The 18,764-nt window shown below is 38.3% G+C and overlaps 2 protein-coding genes across 3 annotated transcripts; both read left to right on the plus strand.

The window, feature by feature from the left end:
- The first annotated feature begins 317 nt into the window (after positions 1–317).
- LOC139136570 (arylsulfatase J-like) lies at positions 318–3,713 on the plus strand. The gene is made up of 5 exons (XM_070704314.1): positions 318–447; positions 1,013–1,376; positions 1,649–1,800; positions 2,324–2,476; positions 3,054–3,713. Exons 1-5 carry the CDS (start codon positions 324–326, stop codon positions 3,212–3,214), a joined length of 954 nt encoding a protein of 317 aa, XP_070560415.1. The 5' UTR covers positions 318–323; the 3' UTR covers positions 3,215–3,713.
- A 955-nt stretch (positions 3,714–4,668) lies between these two features.
- On the plus strand, positions 4,669–18,642 carry LOC139136544 (arylsulfatase J-like). 2 transcript variants are annotated; one of them, XM_070704279.1, is made up of 11 exons: positions 4,669–4,748; positions 6,285–6,438; positions 7,107–7,263; positions 8,003–8,115; positions 10,006–10,119; positions 14,256–14,387; positions 14,805–14,931; positions 15,047–15,410; positions 15,825–15,976; positions 16,744–16,896; positions 18,023–18,642. In XM_070704279.1, the coding sequence occupies exons 2-11, from the start codon at positions 6,334–6,336 to the stop codon at positions 18,184–18,186; spliced, it is 1,581 nt and encodes a 526-aa protein (XP_070560380.1). In that variant the 5' UTR covers positions 4,669–4,748; positions 6,285–6,333; the 3' UTR covers positions 18,187–18,642. The 2 variants fall into 2 exon arrangements, with proteins under 2 accessions (XP_070560380.1, XP_070560371.1); XM_070704270.1 differs by lacking the exon at positions 4,669–4,748 and adding an exon at positions 5,490–5,804.
- Positions 18,643–18,764: the final 122 nt, after the last annotated feature.

An 18,764-nucleotide genomic window follows, 5' to 3' on the forward strand; every position in this document is an offset into this window, starting at 1 on the left:
TTTTCGCTATGAAATAGCGTATGAAAACAATTTTGTCTTTGTTAGTGACTTATATTTTGCTTTTGTCCATGAAAATGCAATCTTAAAGAAAGAAAATGTACAGAAATTGTTTCTAAAGAGTATCAATAATAACTTGTACAATCGCAACTGTACAGTGAAATTCAAACAATTTCTGTATACATTCGTAATGCTCTGCAACTTATGGCGATACTCATAAACATATTAAAAAATTACAGCCTGTAGACATATTGATAGGTACGTCCATCAACATACCGTTTATATTTGATTTACTTTTCATTTACTTTTTGTTTTCTTTCCAGCCGATGTTCCTGATGCTGTCGCATCTGGGAGTCCACTCCGCGAATTTCATTTATCCGCTGCAGGCACCGTCCAAGTACGTCAGGAGATATCCACACATACAGAGCAGAACCAGAAGATTAGTTGCAGGTTAGTGCAATGCACCACCACGCCGTATGTAGGCCTAAATATCGATGGGGGAGTGAATATTACTCTATTTTAGCACATCGCCGATAAAAAAGATCTGTGGCTGTAAACTCGCGAGCTGGCTTCCAAATCTAGATTAAGAATGACAAATAAACATAATTTGTTATTTTAATGCGTGAGGTTAGTGAAAATAAATTCCACTTATTCTTGGAATTTCACCCTGTAGCGTCATGTTAGTTTTCTTTCTATCAAAGATCTACAGCGCATTATGGCCCAATCTACTCCTTGCCTGTGATTTCTTGTGATCTTTAAGCCATCACCTAATTTATGCACTGGCGGTAACGTGCCAAAGTGCAGCGTCTCGGAAGGTTTTAACCATTTGGATGGCTGACACTCATCGCTCGTATTACCTTAATCCAAACGGCCAATAAGGTAAAGAATAGCCCTAATTTTAGATTCCTTTTAAATGACAAATGATCTACCAATCAGGTTTAAAGTTTCTGTGACCCTACAAACTGCCAGTGGACGTCAAGTGCGCACTTTGACAGGTTTTTTCACACATAACCAGGAATGTTGGCGGCTGTAGACGACTCTATTGGAATGGTAGTGCAAGCACTGAAGGCAAATCATATGTACGAAAATTCAATCATTATTGTGACAACCGACAATGGTGGCGCTGTTAATGGGCAAATGGGTAACGACGCCTCCAATTGGCCATTACGAGGATCCAAACATACCCTCTGGGAGGGCGGTATCCGAGGAAACGCCTTCCTTCACAGTCCGCTGTTCAGATTAGCAGATCCACCGATGATAATCAAGGAGATGATACATGTTTCTGATTTGATGCCGACGCTTTATCACATCGCTGGCGGTGATGTCAGTGACCTGCCGGATAATCTGGACAGTTTCAACCAATGGGATACAATAACGAGGTAATATGGTGTGATTTGAGCTTGCAATCCAACCGCATATCCTCTCGTCATATGCTGTAAATCGAAAAGTATGTGTAAAACCTCTCCCCCTCCCTGAATGGTCCGATTTTGTAAGTCATGAGCAGAATTTGGTCATGCACGCCCCTACGAGCAAGGTCGTGTCATTGTGTTACATGAGACTGACGCTAATGTTATAAAGATTATTCACTGAGTTTGGCGGAGCATGATATCAAACATTCTTTTATATTTAATTTGTTTACCATATTTCCTAGGGGAACACCTTCGCAGAGAACAGAAATACTTCACAACATTGACCCCATTTCAAAGGTAGCTGCATTACGTGTCGGAGACTACAAAGTTATAGTTGGAGCTGATCCATCGAATCCGTACAGCGATTGGTACCAACCCACGGACGCTATCAAGGGTAAAACTTCATTCATTATTGTCATTTCCATGTTTCAAATTTTAAGTAACGATGCTATCCTTATGGTAGAATCTGCCTCGGGTTCAGATATTTGAACGTTCTCACATTTTTCCAGTCTTTGCTGTTATGCTGCTTGTGTGAATTCATTCCTTTCAGCTGATGGAGTGAATACAACTTTCGCTGTCTCGTTTTTGTGAAAATCGAAAGCTTACTTTTCCCCATGGGGTATATGTCTATTTGAATATGAAAAATCGGTAATTTGTCTGCCTGGCGCCAACAAAATTGCATGATGACAAGTGGTTAATATTTCCAATGTCGAAAGGGAATGGCTTTCCTTGAGGGTAGTTTGAGCAAAAGTGTAAATCTTTCAGTTTCAATATCGAAGTGCGTACTTTACAACCACAACATAATATCCATACTTTATGGCAGCTGATATAAGTTTTCAGCAAAACACACAACCTGTTCTTTCCATTCTTGTGGGAAATAAACAGTCATGCAATGTACTGTCAACACTTGATTTCAGAACACGGAAAACGTCTGATTCCAGAATTGCAAATTCGATGTGGACCAAAGCCCCACGATGCTGCGTACAATTGCGATCTCAGTAAAAACCCTTGCCTGTATGATATTAGACGAGATCCCTGCGAGTATGAGAATCTGGCTGACAAGTACCCAGGTACTTCTAAATTGCTTGATGAACAACTTGTTGCTGGTAAGACTGTCATAGTGGTATCTACACTGAATACAGAGGACCTAGACTTACAACTTGCTCCCTTTTAGTGAGCTTGTCAGCCCTCTATCGAGAGGTTATTCCTGACACTTGGCCCGTGGCACCAAAAGGGCTGCTAGATAGACAATTTGTCACCAAACCGCGTTGAGGATGATAAATGGTAATGATTTCTGTGTACAGATAGTTTTGACTTGGCTTCCTATATCCTACGTTGGTATCCATGGTATATAAAATATGTTTAGAGAATATTGCACATTCTGTGCACTGTGAATCAAAGTATGATATCACCTATTGTAAGTTATGCCGCAGGTTGGATTCTTTTCTGAAAAAATACTCTTTTGTATATTATACTGAGTGGAGGGGTAGTGACGAATAGATCCTCATTCAATTTTTATCTAGCTTTTGTCATCAAATACTATTCATATGTCAGTATTCAGCTTTTTTGCCCTTCAAATAACCAGCATGAAGTACTAGTCTGTGTTTGATACTTTGATTATAGCCTACATCTTCTTTTATTTTCTAGATGTGTTACAACGGTTACTCTCGCGATTAGAAGAATGCAACGCTACTGCCGTCGAGCCATTGTATGCTGACCCTGACCCGGAAGCAAATCCCGCTTTGCACAACGGCGCCTGGGTGCCATGGATTAGTTCCCCAGAGGACACGACATGTTCTACGACCTGATAAACTATGCCGAATAATTGTTTCCTTAATCGTGAAAGAAACTAGTAAACACGCCATTTGCCAGGGTGAAAGAGCGATTACAAAGGAAACTGTGGTTTTTCAAACTGAGGCATTACGTTTATTAACTTTTTGAAGTAATTATATACTCAGCATGTCATTTGTAAGTTATCATTATTATAGGGATACTTTCAAACTTCATCGAGCAAATGATGTTTAATGTGTGTCATTTTGAATCTATATTCTGCTTAAATATGGTCTTTGCGGTATATTAAAAAAGGAGTCATGTTCACTTTACAGAACTCAAATGAAAAACTTGTCGTTCCTGCTGAGTTACTGCAATGTCACAGTAACCTAGAGTAGTTGATTATTACTTTTGATATCATGTCAATAATTTTATATTTCTACAATTCATTAAAAGTTTTCAATGAAAGTGTACACTTGTCTTTCTAAACAAAAATGTGTAGTGACTTTATATTAAAATAACTAATATATATATATATATATATATATATATATATATATATATATATATATATATATATATATATATATATATATATATCGAATGTTAGTGTAATAAACAATAGAATTAAGGAGGTTTGAATTTGGAGCTTCAGATATTGTAACACATCTCAACCTGAATCTCTGTTGTAATTCGTCAATTTACGGTCACGTGGCATGTGTCATTTTGTTCCGATGCATGCAGGAAGGCCAGTCGCAGGTTAAAAGTCAGACAAATGTTCACTGAATTAATTTGGAAGGACGGTCTTCGCACGCGCACAAAACTGGAACACGTAAAAGAAGGTAGCGGTATCGACTGTGACTAAGAAATAGCTTTAAGGCTTTTGTATAAAAGTCCATCGGCTTTCTATATAAAAACCCCAGAGCTTGTTGCATAAAAAGTCTGTACCTTGTATTGAATTTCTGTATGATTGCGTTATAAATAAAGCATTTCATAAACTCAGTTCTATTGTGTTTTTAGATTTTGTCCAACAATTTCCCTGCGCTTCAATGTCCTCCCCCATTATTGCGATTCGCATTATGATCGTCATGAAGGAGCTCATGAATAGATGAAAACTTCTGAATGGAGCATTCTGATTGGTCAATCGCCAGATGATAGTTTTTAATTCATGTTGGAAAAGCTACTTCTTCGAATAAACGCAGGCAAGCAGAAACATTTATGAAAATCATGGCTTGCGATTAGGCTTTAACTAGCCGCAGAATGTACGTCCCTTTAACATACAGTTACCAAAGTTCAAACCTGGAAAAAGAAAAACGAATGTGACAAATTGGAACAATTAGCGTTCGCTGCAAGTTTACCCTTTTGCCACTTTGGTATGCAATTTAGCATCCACCAGCAAAAAAAAAAAAATGTGGTCATTGTTATGATTACAAACTTGCATTGTACCCCTGACATGCCGGTATATCTGCAGCTGATATCCGTATGCCCCTGATCATTCGAGCGCTCACAGGACACTGCACAGGACGAAACTGTATTGCAGCAGACAGCTTATGGGCTGCAAAACTTGAACAGGTAATGTCATCTCAAATAAGTGGGAGTATATTGACTCTGCAGTCTTACTCCTCTGTATGTTTACATTTAGTTTTCTTTGTATTGAAGGGCTTTTTGTTTGTATTTATTACCTTTTTATGCAGTTTCCATTTTGTGAACAATCAGACCTCACGAGTTTCCTGCACGCGTAGCTTACAATTTGTGAGATTTATCTTACCACACTGTTATGCAAATATCTACCACGAAGTGTTACAAAAACGCCACGTTGTAAAAGGGTTTTGGCGTTTTCATTATGAGTTTGTATAATTTTGTCGGAAAATATTCGTCGATGTATGCGTAATCAGACAGTTCTCTACATATCAAAAACATACATAATGAATTTCTACAACCGGATGATAATGTGCTGATATACTATTCCAAATTACTGGGCAATGATATTTCCAACTTGTGTTAAACTACGTTAGCGATGAATTAATGCATCTATATCAGATATAAAACAGTGCAATTACACCGGATGGTGTTATTATTAACCTCAGTAAACGAAAACCGAATCTCTTTGTTGCGTATAAATATCACCAAGCTCAGTGCAAAAATCAGACTAGTCGATTAATTTACAGATTAAGCATTTCTTGAAACCATGGGAGCACATTTGCTTTTCATGCAATTGTAAGGCTTACCTTTTGTTTATTTGTAGTTTGATATTTTTTTTTCCGATTTTGTAAATTACCTGCCAATGAAAAGAAATCATGAATAGAACTGCGTGGGCCCGGACGATAAATCGTCCCCAACAAAAGGTAAATTCAGAGTCAGGATTCCTGCCGGTACCAGTTTACTTCAACCGACTTGATTTACCCACCTTTATTATCTAAAGTGACCTTTCATAACATCAGAAGATCGCATACTTGTCCGATGGCGCTGTGCATATTTACCCATATTTATACATACCGAGATTTATGGTTCGGATACATGGCGCGTGCAGGAACTCGCAAATGGTCGAATTTAGAATTTAGCATAAGTACAGTGATCGAACTTAAGTTTGTCCGACATATTAGATCAGCGAATGGAATCCTCACTAAGGTAGGTGAAGACACCTTTTCGTGAAGTTGTCTATGAGTTTAACAGAACAGATCAAAAATTTCCGGTGTAATGCTGACGAAACCAACTAGAAATATGAATATATCTAAGATATATTGTTGTAAATGTTAGTTATTTTAGCTTTTTGCCGTTTCGTCGGCATCAAACAATAAGCCTGTACAATATTCGGTTACATCTACAGTCTGTCGATCGTGACACGCAGGCAAATAAATGTGATGTGCGTCACGTGCTTTCTTGTCTCGAAACCAACAAAAAATACACATCCGCTGACAGACTGTAATGACCAAGCAGATTGTGAGAATTTATGATGATGTTTGCAGTATATACGGATAATGTGTCATGGATACATCGAACAAGAAGAAGAAACAAGTCGAAAATTTAGTTAGCGGTTAACATTTTGTTGTAAAAGACGTCAACTGATGTTCGATTGTTCTCTTAAACGACGACCTGTTTGTTTCTAAGAAATACAGGAGACAGTAAGGAAACCGACGGGTTGACTGTAGGATATGCAATGGCAGACGTCTTCTATGGTTTGCTTGTGTTAACACTCACCTGTCAAGCTGTCTTTGCACAACAAGGCAAGCCACATATCGTACTTGTCGTCATTGACGACTGGGTAAGTAATCAAGCCGGCTGATAATCAAGTGACCTTGTTTTGTACGACGGGGGGAGAGAGAGAGAGAGAGAGAGAGAGAGAGAGAGAGAGAGAGAGAGAGAGAGAGAGAGAGAGAGAGAGAGAAAACACACAGACAGACATCAGGGTAGAATGCGCCTCGGGGACAGATATTCTGACTCTCAAACGTTTTCAATAATATTCTTTTCTGATCTACCACTTGTGGGGGCTCATTTTACTGTTCTCTATGGAATAAAACTGTTCATCGTCTTAGTTTTCCGAAAACATAAAATCTTATTTTTCCCAATAGTTGAGTGTGAACACATGGCGTCCACTTTGAATTTCAAATGTCGGTAAAGCAAAGGTAATTTGTTTTTGTAGTACACAGACTTGTCTGTGTCTAGTACCAAAATTTGCACGATGACCCTCGATTTTTTTCTTGATTTTCAAAGAAAATGGTTGAATTATTCCTTGAGGAAAGTTTGAGCAAAATTTTTAGTCTTCCGCTTTCGAGGCACATTTACTTAACCATTGTCGATTGCACCATTTAAGAGAAGAGTATCTCCAAATTCTGTGTCCTCAATTATTTTAAGTACAAAAATGTTACTGCAACATATGACGTAAGTTTGCAACTTCATAACTCTCGTTCATGTTTCGACTTTCCTCTTCAGGGATGGGGTGACGTTAGCTTCCACGGCTCTGCCATATATGCTCCGAACATTGATAAGTTGGCATACAATGGTATTATATTGAACAATTATTACGTTCAGTCAATTTGTTCACCGTCCAGGGGAGCGCTGATGACAGGAAAGTATCCAATACACATCGGTAAGCTAAACAATATCTTAACGAGGAGGGCACATGCTTGATAAGGAGATTATTTCTGCAGATTTGACTTGATCGAAAATCGTCAGTTTGCGATGGTCTTACCTATTTATGTATAGCACGATTGATGCTAATAAATATTGGTGTTCTAGCAAAACTAGAGTCCTTATCATTTGAATTGCACTTTCCATTGTTGTTCATTATCGCCCTTTAATATATGCTAAAAAGAATACAATTATTTGGTAAATCTAGCATTAGTTGCCTACTTTTATAATGCAAATCTATATGCACAAATATCAAGAGGGTAAATGTAGCGTTATGATACGAGCCCTCAGTGAAATAAACTACAACTATACGAAATCATTGTTGCATTGATGTGCAATAAACAACATAATGGCCACAGACGCCCAGATTACCTTAAACTATTTTAACGCTGTAGACCAATAACATTTTTGAAACTTAGCAAACGTCACATAAAGTGACAGAATATGTGCATCATTTTCTACTTTTCTTCGCCCACAAACTTTCTTTCAAAACGCCATGCTATGCGAAAAAGATACAGAGTTTATTTTTGCCAAAAGCGTTTTAGTATTATCTTCAACAATTTATGTTGACATATCATGCTTTAACAACACCAGTATTTATGAGCTTTCGTTTCTTGTATTTTTCTTTGTTTGTCTTTTTGCATGCTTGTTTTCATTTATGTTCGTTTTTTCTTCTGCTCTTCATTTTTGTAACTCAGGATTACAGCATGAGCAAATTAATTCTCCGTGCCCATTTGGCTTGAGCCTAAACGAAACCACCTTGGCCCAGCGCCTGCAAGGACTCGGATACTCAACGCACCTAGTTGGAAAGGTAGTTCCGATTTTACATGCCTCCTGCCTTTTGTCATGACTAATGTCAAATTTATCATAAGGACAGCACACCATGACATATTGGGGGCGGTTTATAGATTGAGCTCTTTTCGTGGGTCTGTCCGTGCATCCGTTCGTCTGCCCATATCTCGGCTATTCCTTGGTCAATTTCTCTCAAAGTTGATACACGGATAATACAGTTCGCATACATATACACATTTTTTTTTGTCTTTTGATACTATCCAATATGGCCATTTTGTTTCAATTTTTCGTATCTAAAGCTATTACTTACATATGTCTAGACTGATTTCTTTCAAACTTGTACAAAAACGTCGACAATACACTGTGACTTACATATGTACATAGAATTATTTCATGGTACGAGCCTATATGTCCACCAGGTGGACATTTTGTTCCAATTTTTTACATTTCTCGAACCAGTTTGTTTGTGTACTGAAGTTTATTTTGCAAAGCGTCATACCGGCCACAAATTACATCATTCAGTCATAGTTTAATATGTCAGAGATATATATCAGAGATATCTGGATGATGGCAAATTGCAACTCAATTTTGCAAAGTGTACTAATCATCTTAAAATCTGCAGTTCATATGAAAAGCGCGACAAATTCCAGATCCTTTGCTGTTTTCTCTATAAAAATTCAGTATATTCCACAATAGATTGATACAGTGACATTAATTTAGAAAGACAGAAATGACAAGATCTTTTTCGTTCTCATTGATAATGCAACCATTTTCATTCCGGTGAAGAGTAAAATGAAAGTTAACAAAAGGCAGTGTTTTTCATTATAAGGCTGCATTCACAAGGACCTCCGGAGGGGATGGGGAATTCAACAAACTTCTCAGGTTTTTCAAATGCCCCCCTCCAAACAAAGTCTCAAAAATTCATGTGTGTGCAACATAAATTGATTTTCGGATATCATAATGTTAGTTCACTATACATCGTAGCCTTTGAGAAAGCTATAATTGACAATTTTTTTCAATATATGTTTGTGCATTTAGACGTTTTAAAATTTATATAAATGTTCTTGGTTAGCATGGGTGTTTACAAGTGCAAATGTGCACAAAATATTTAATTTTGGAAATTTTCCGAAAATGTATTTCACTATAGCCTACTTGGTCGTCTGTGATAAAACTGTGAATATTTTTTTTCCAATGTAAAACTAGCAATATCTGTTCATAATTTTTGATAATTTGTATAAATGTACCTGATTAGAATAGGGTGGTTACAAGTGTACATATGTGCACAAGAAATTTGATTTTGGAATTTCAACAAATTTGTTTATCCTCTATACATGTAGTCTATGACAATACATTCACAGCTCATTCAAAGTATTTTATGATATCTATCTATCTATCTATCTATCTATCTATCTATCTATCTATCTATCTATCTATCTATCTATCTATCTATCTATCTATCTATCTATCTATCTATCTATCTATCTCTCTCTCTCTCTCTCTCTCTCTCTCTCTCTCTCTCTCTCTATATATATATATATATATATATATATATATATATATATATATATATAACAAATTTATATTTATACTTTTTGTTTTACCTTTGTCTCGGGTGTCACCTGGTTTTCGAAATAATTCTTCCCCATTTTGATAATTTCACATCGACGGTTTCATCTTTAGCGGAGTCATCAACCTGTCTTCTGTTCCGCAGAGGCATAACACTGATTTCAGCATTACAGATAACCTTCCTAGAGTTTTATTTTCATTGACATGATGAATCATTACAATATTGAAAAAAAATGTATTGTTGTACTTTTTATTGTATGTTTTCAACAATCCAAAACGTTTAGTTTTTCAATCGTTATCAGTTTTTACATGTTTAACTTTTTGTTTCATTTTCATTTCCTAGTGGCACCTAGGATTTTACACCGAGAGACATACACCAACACAGAGAGGATTTGACTCGCATTTTGGTTACTACAATGGATATATCGACTACTATGACAGATTAATTGGTTGGGATGTACGTAACGGCTACAGTCCTTCCCCAGCAAAGCTGATCTTTTGCAGTCGTTTGGACAGTAGAAACAACAACTCATGATAGGTTTTACAACAACACTATCCCCAACCCAATGCGCACTTCTGGTAACCTATCAAACCGAAGTTCAAAGTTACAATCCTAAGTGTTCTGCATTAGAGAAAATGCTCCCAGATTAGGGAGAATATAGACTTACCCATGATGCAGTCGAAAGTGGCTACTGTTACTTCCGTTACGTATGTTCGCACTTGGCGCCTAATCTGTTAATTGTTCCTATTTCAAAATAATAATATTTCCCGTTTTCAGAACACATTGCCGTGTTCTAATCGTTGCGTAGAAAGTAAAATGCAAGAAACATTTTTCGAACCCACAAGAGTGTATTCATGTCACTTTAATGTTAATAAATTAGCAACAATAGACTAGTTTATAACATCAGAGTGTAAACTGTGATATAATACATAATATATACTCTTTTGAAGGATGAGGATTTGGCCGAACGGTTTTGACTGCGATGTCTTCGCTAGGTGACTAGGTGCCGTACGTTGTGGGTTCGAATCCGATCGAAAATCTACTGAATATTATGTATCCATACGTGCATTCATGTGTGTATGTATATATTAAGAAAAATTCACAGAAGAAAAAAGACACAGAACAAAGATTCGAATCGTTTTACACGATGGCGTCGGATCTATTTTTTTTCAATAATATCGCAGGAAATTGTTATAAGATGCTAAAAGTTGCGATTGGGTAATTTTGATTGACACAGTCAACGCTTCAACGGGGAGGTGCCATATACGGGGAAAAGACAGGGTTTTTTTTAACCAGATAATGTAACATCATTTGTGTGACGTACTTATTTTCTCCATGAGTGCAATTTGTGTGTTTTCGCCAGTTGTAGTTACTTTAACATAATAGATGAAGTTAAATTACGTTAGACTAAGTCTGTTAGTTATGATATGGGATTATTTCCTCATAACTTTTTGTAAAATTTAATGATGAGATGATGAACACGATGTAATGCAACTCAAATCTACATAAGTGGGTGTTCCAATTTCGTCAGGAAGCAAATACCTCACAAACAACTTTCATATAGCCGTATAACTTTCTATAGGGGGGAGGTTAATGAGCAATGACGTAATTTTTTTTGAAGAGTGCCGCCATCGGCTCATGTGGACAGGTTTTGCTTGTCTTGGAATGACGCTCGATTCTGAATCAACAACTGGCTGAAAACTATGGAAGACCGGTCACGACATGCGACATGCGACCTGCGACTTCAAAACTGCGACCTGCGTCCTGCGAGTTTGAAACATGCGACCTGCGACTTCGGCATTTAGACCTAGGTGTAACCTGCGACTTCACAACAGCGACCTGCGTGTTTGTCAAACTGCGACCTGCGACTTCACAACTGCGACATGCGACAACAACACGTAACGCTTCATGGTGTTTTCCTCAGTATTAGATTGGAGGCGTCTTGCGTGAACTTTAATCCTTTGAGCGCCAAAGTCGATTTTTGTCCCCTTTATATAATAAACCCCTGTCAATTTTTCTCCAATTTTTGCAAAAATTTTGGGAAAAACCTGTAGCCAATGAAATGTGATGTCGATTTGGTCCAAAATTATCAAAAAATTACAGAAAATTCATACAATTGGTAAAATTTTGCACTAAAATTTTGGTGGGAGAAAATTACAGCGCTCAAAAGGTAAAACGTGGAAATGAGATTTAACGTTCAACATCGATCAATTAATAAGCCATTGCTTTCGCTTTGGTAAATCGTTCACCAAGTCTGGCAAAACTCAATTCATGTAAACACCAGTTCACTCATTTTCATCTGGAGAGACAATTTTATGACGGAAATGTTGACAGTACGTGTTAATGCATGGAAAATAATATGCTACGTGATAGGCATTTATATGTTTATATTATAATTTCAAATTATTTTAGATATTCTTCGTCTGCCTTACCTCGCTTCTTTCCTTATGTTATCGACAAACCTTTTGATTTTTAGATATCTCTGGTATTTATCCTCATTTCACTATGGTATAACCATCTAGCTGTCTGTTTAATTCATCAGTTGTCCCCCCTGTATCATAACTGCGTCAGTGTCATTGCAAACATTCGAATTTTCAGTTATTGTCGTTCATTTTCTAACATTTCCAGTTTTGTTCCAATTCTCCAGTGATTGATCATCGGATGTTGCCATCTTTTCGTCTAATTTCATTTTTACTTTTCGTCAAAAAATCGAATTGATCCAACTTTTGTTCATTTGGAAAAATAAAAATATTCTTACTGGTTAACTTCGGACTACATTTGTCTACACAAATAACATATGCAAAGTAAAGCAGTTAAAATAATACTGATATTGACAGAAGTTATTTGCTAACCATGAATAGCCAGTGACCGACTTTCTTTATAGATAACGCGAGTTAAAACTGTAAAACAGGACATAATTAAACCCTCCTACAATCCTATTTTCAGTGTTTAAGCCTAATATGTACATACTATAATATGTACATATTATTTTTGTGTGTATATAATATTTTAGATCATGTGGGCAGAAAAGTTCCAGAAACTAACTATGATGTAGACGTTTAAAACCCTATTGCTATTGCATTATTTCAGATCAGTTTGCCTTTCGTAAGAAGGAAATAAATTTGTGCTCTTCGTTTGTGGAATTCTCTACCGTCACAGCTTCATGCACTTCTATATCGCTGGTTTAATTCTTTCGCTGGCCGATTTTTGCGTAGGCCAGCGGTGCGAAAATTATGCTCTGGTCGCGAGAATGCGGTAAACCGGCTGTTTTAATATAGTGCAATGGTGTCCCTCGTGTTTTTTCAGGCTCGTGTTCAGAGCAATGGTGCGAACAAATCAAGACTGATATCGCAGTTGACAAACACGCAGGACGCAGGTCGCTGTTGTGAAGTCGCAGGTTAGGCCTACACCTTGGTCTAAATGCCGAAGTCGCAGGTCGCATGTTTCAAACTCGCAGGACGCAGGTCGCAGTTTGAAGTCGCAGGTCGCATGTCGCATGTCGTGACCGGTCTTCCATAGAAAACATTCTGTACATGCGCAAATCGCAAGACAGAAAGACAACCTTGTAAACAGTGAAAACCCGGTGAAATTCTGTCATTTCTTTCGTAAGATACATATTTTTGAAAATCGCTCTCAAAAATTTGTGATTTTCTGAAGTTTTCTGGGCATTTTTTCTGTCCTTTTTAGAGGACCTGGAGAAGATGAATGAGATTTTTCATGTGGAAACCGCTAATTTTCCCAGTGACCTGAATACATCACCTAACATTTCCACTCACAACCAAGTCGGGAACGCGACTGTAAATGTAGGGAACGGGATTTTATGCATAGCCTATTTTCCGTCTTTTGACATATAGGATTGGCTTGTTTGACCTAGAAAATGGAGGAGGTGAGCGGTGATAGACCCTCAGAGGAGAAGCATATCTCCATGCTGACACGTCTATGCCGTGTGTGTGGCACACAAGACCTAAAAGAGCCTGCAAATGTCAACTTATATGCCAATGAACTCATGAAGGTGTGCCAGTGCCACCACAATGTTGATCACGTCCGTCAAGGCCTTTCCGACAGCCCCCCCCCCCCATGGCAGTACGTACGTACGCGTACGGCAAATCGTCGGCATACGACCACAAAATTACCTCTGAAAACTGTTTCACGCTGCACAATTCGATGACCCTCTGCTGGGAAGTAGTTATCCGACTGCTGCAGTCTTTTTGTTGAGGCTTTCCGTTTGTTCTCTATTGCCTTTATCAATGGGACAACGCACGGTCCCTCCTTTTGTGGAGGGACCGTGGACAACGCGAAATGTTTTGCCGTCGCTAGCCATTGTTTTACGTATTGATTTTGAAATTCACTGGATATTGCGGGGTCAAGTCAGGTCGTAAGCCATGTGCGCATGAGCACCAAATTTACCCAGCAGCCTCGGCGAAAAGTTATACGGCCATAGGGCTCTACGGGGAAAGTTGTTTGTGTACCTCATCATTTAATGAACTTATATAGATATGCTGATTTAAGTTTTCCTTTAAATGTTCTCTATCTATACATGCTCCGTAGACTTTTCACATATTTCCATTTCAATCTCTCTCCTTTCTCTCAAGATCATGGGATACTGGGGATATGACATGAGACGGAACGGGGTCTTAGATTACACCACATATGGACAGTACGCAACAGAGTTGTTCACCAAGGAGGCGATCGAGGTCATCGAAAGTGCAACAAATTCGTCTAAGGTCAGGACCGTTACTTTTGACCTCCTTGAACCCATTCACCAAGATGTGTAACCCATTTTGGTCATCTATCATGAGAGGTGAAACTTCGTCTCCAACGGTATAATGTTTGTGTAAAGCACGGTCCAATGTGGAGGGACAATGTGTGTAAAGACACGTCGTTAGCGGAATCGGGATAGAAAACTTCAACTCTGCCAAATTGTCACCTAAGAAACAAACCATGTATAAATGAATACTGCGCGAGACTTTTCGACATCTCGTAAGACACCGAAAACACTTCAAATAAATCGCAACTAAGTCTCAAAATCCCGTTAAAAGCAGAGTGATGCACAATTTTTATTACATGGAGATCTACGGCCTGAAAATGAACGTCTACCAGCATACATTTATCAGTGGATTTTATTTTTGTATTCTTTCCAGCCGATGTTCCTGATGCTGTCGCATCTGGGAGTCCACTCTTCAAATTTCATTTATCCGCTGCAGGCACCGTCCAAGTACGTCAGGAGATATCCACACATACAAAGCAGAACCAGAAGACTAGTTGCAGGTGATTAAAGTACAGCATTACTCTATCTAGTCATGAGGCCGTCACCTAGTTTACGTATACTGACGGCCATGTACACAACTTTACACTTTTCTTCTTCCTCTTTACCTACAACAAGGAATGTTAGCCGCTGTAGACGACTCCATAGGAATGGTAGTGCAAGCACTGAAGGCAAACCATATGTACGACAATTCAATCATTATTGTGACAACCGACAACGGTGGCGCTGTTGATGGGCAAATGGGTAACGACGCCTCTAATTGGCCATTACGTGGATCCAAACACACCCTCTGGGAGGGCGGTATCCGAGGAACTGCCTTCCTTCACAGTCCGCTGTTCAGGTTAGCAGATCCACCGATGATAGTCACAGAGATGATACATATTTCTGATTGGATGCCGACGCTTTATCACATCGCTGGTGGTGATGTCAGTGACCTGCCGGATAATCTGGACAGTTTCAACCAATGGGATACAATAACGAGGTAGTGCAGTTTACCATCGTCAAATCCGACATCAGCAGAATGATTTCAACTTCTCAAAATGCGATAAATTTCTGAAATGGTTTGTTTGAAGTTTAAGCTACTTTTATATAGGTCTTTGAATGACAAACTTTCCGAAACGGAATCTGAACGGTGATTGAGATTTACGGATTCAATGGCGTTTCCTTGACATGAATATTTTTATAGAGCGAATTCAATTAATTTGAGCACGAAAATCGAGTAAACCCCCTCCGCCTGAACGTTCTGATTTTGTTTTCCATGCGCGGATTTTAACCACTTACCCTTTAAGCAAGGTCATGTCACTGTGTTACATATGACGAATGCTGAAGACCACGACAACTTGGTGTTGCATAACATGAACCGTTCTTTTTTCGTTTGCTTGCCATTATGTACCAGGGGAACACCTTCGCAGAGAACAGAAATACTTCACAATATTGACCCCATTTCAGAAGTAGCTGCATTACGTGTCGGAGACTATAAAGTTATACTTGGAGTTGATCCATCGAATCCGTACAGCGATTGGTACCAACCAACGGACGCTACAAAGGGTAAAACTTCATACATTATTGTCATTTCATGTTTCAAATTTTATGTAACAATGCTAATCATACGGTAGAATGTGCCTCGGATACAAGTATTCGGACTCACAATTTTGCAACTCTTTGCCGGTACGCTGCTTGTAGGGATTTTTCAGTGGGTGGAGTGAATACAACTTTCGCTGTTCTGTTTTTGTGGAAATCGAAAACTTATTTTTCCCTATGGATACAGGTCTATTTAAATATGAAATATCTGTAAATTGAACTTTCGGTAAATGGTTTGTCTGGTATATCCAGTTCGCACTATGACATATAGCTTTTATTTTTGATTTTGAAAGAGAACGGCTCTCCTTTAGCTTAGTTCGAGCAATAGTTTAAATCTTTCTGTTTCGAGGCGCATGTACTTTGTTACCTCAGCATGAGAGTTTTACACCAATAAACAACACGATTGGAACCAATTGGGGAAATTTTCATTTGCATATTTTTAAAATTTCTCAAAATTTTTAGTTGCCTTATAGCTGAATGTCTCGATATTACAAATTACTCATAAAAACAAGCGTGTAACGTAAAATGAAAAGTAGATGAGCTAACATCTGAATATTTTAAAGACATTACTGCACCATCCAATTATCCTAAATTACTTCCAATCGTATTAAACATATACTAGTATAACAATAGCCCTCGCCATCTACTCTAAGTTTTAAACAAAACGCACTCCCTGTCTCTTCCTTAATAAGCAGTAATGCAATGTACAACAACACCATGTACTTATGTTTCAGAACACGGCAAACGTCTGATTCCAGAACTGCAAATTCGATGTGGACCAAAGCCCCACGATGCTGCTTACAATTGCGACTTAAGTAAAAGACCCTGCCTGTATGATATTAGCCGAGATCCGTGCGAGTATGAGAATCTGGCGGATAAGTACCCAGGTAATTCCAGACTGCTTGATAAACAATATGTTGCTGGTAAGAGTTATTGCGGTGATTACGATGAACACAGAAATAGGACGTTTACTCCAACTTCAGAGTGCTTCGTATAATGAGATTTCATCAGCCCTTTATCGAAAGAATGTTCCTGACTCATGGCCTGTGGCAACAAAAAAGGCTTTGAATAGACTATTTGTCATTAACCGTGTTGAGGATGATAAGGCCAAAGTAATTAAATTCTTTGTTTTGCGTCCACTCAAAATGGGAAAAGGTACGCGCCTAAGCGGCTGAAAAACACACACAAAAAAATTAACACTGTAATTTGATTGCAGCAAATAAAAAATTGTAACAAAATTTTAGTTCAGAAAAGCTAAGCGGTCATGTCCTAAAATTTCCTATTCAAATACACTGTGTGTGTTTTTCATGAAAACCTTAGAAATCTATTTGGGTGGGGACGCAAAACAAAGAATTTAATTACTTTGGCCTTATTTCTATGTACAGATAATGGCTTCAAATATCCTACCTTTTCTATCCGCGGTATACATAACACATTGAAAGTGACAATTTCAGTGCGCATGCGTACTGAGAATGACAGTAATGTGGCACCGAACGTATGTAATGCCGTAGCTTGGAATTTGTTCTGAAAGATCACTCATTGGCATCAGATAATGATTGGAGGTAATTATACAATGAATTAAATGCAGGCCATGTTGTTGCTTTGTCGATTAATTCCTGATACAATAGACGATTTTCCGCTGATTGCGAGATCTCGCGAGACTTTAATACATGCCCGTAGAAACAGGTTTCCAGCTTAGTAATACAAGTCAAACTTAGTATGGAACTAGAAAAAGTGCAGAACTGAGCAAAGGTTGCAACTTCATATATTTTATGCAGTGTTTAACGTAATTAGCGACTTGTCCTGTTTTACGCAGTTTGTCCTGTGTTGCGAGAACGCGTCCACTGCGAACCACATATTCTCGCGATATCTCGGAATGTCACGCGCGGTTCGGAACATGGTCTATTGGTATCTAGATCTTGTCATCAAACACTATTCAGTATTCAGCACCCAGCATAAACTACGAGACTGTGTTTGATACTTTGAATATAGCCTACATCTTTTATATTCTAGATGTGTTACAACGGTTACTATCACGATTAGAAGAATACAATTCTACTGCCGTGGAGCCATTGTATGCTGACCCTGACCCGAGATCAGATCCCGCCTTGCACAACGGAGCCTGGGTGCCATGGATTGGTCCCGCAGAAGAGCCTATCTCTTCTACGACCTCATAAACTATGAGGAATAATAGATGCAATAGAGCATACCAAGTTATTCCCGGCCGGTCTTTTATTGTTTCCTTAATTTTGGATGAAGCATGTATACGTCACTTTGCTAGGGTCACGGTGAAGGAGCAATTACAGGGCGGCAAACAACTTGATGGCCTGAAGGAACCGCACTCATGTCACAATAGTCTAGAGTAGTAGATTATCAGTTTTGAAAACAAACAAAGTTGTATGGTAACAATATTAAAATTACTACTCTTCTTTAGATATAGAATGTTAGTGTAATAAACAACACGAACGGGATTTTCAGCGTCTGATATTGTAATCATGAATGTAAAAATCCATGTTGTAACACATCCCATCATGAAACTCTTGTAATTCGTCAATTTACGGTCACGTGGCACGCGTCATTTTGGCGGTGACACATACAGGAAATCCAATTACCGGTCTAATTAAGAGTTGCGCAATCGGTAATGTTTAAAGCCCGGTGCTGTCTAACTTTTGATGATAATTTCACCATCTTTTTTGAATGTGAACCATAATTCCTTGTTCTTCTCCCCAAAGAATGTTGATATACACAGTATCCA

The sequence above is a fragment of the Ptychodera flava genome, chromosome 1 (assembly GCF_041260155.1).
Source record: "Ptychodera flava strain L36383 chromosome 1, AS_Pfla_20210202, whole genome shotgun sequence".
Taxonomy (NCBI): Eukaryota; Metazoa; Hemichordata; class Enteropneusta; family Ptychoderidae; genus Ptychodera; species Ptychodera flava.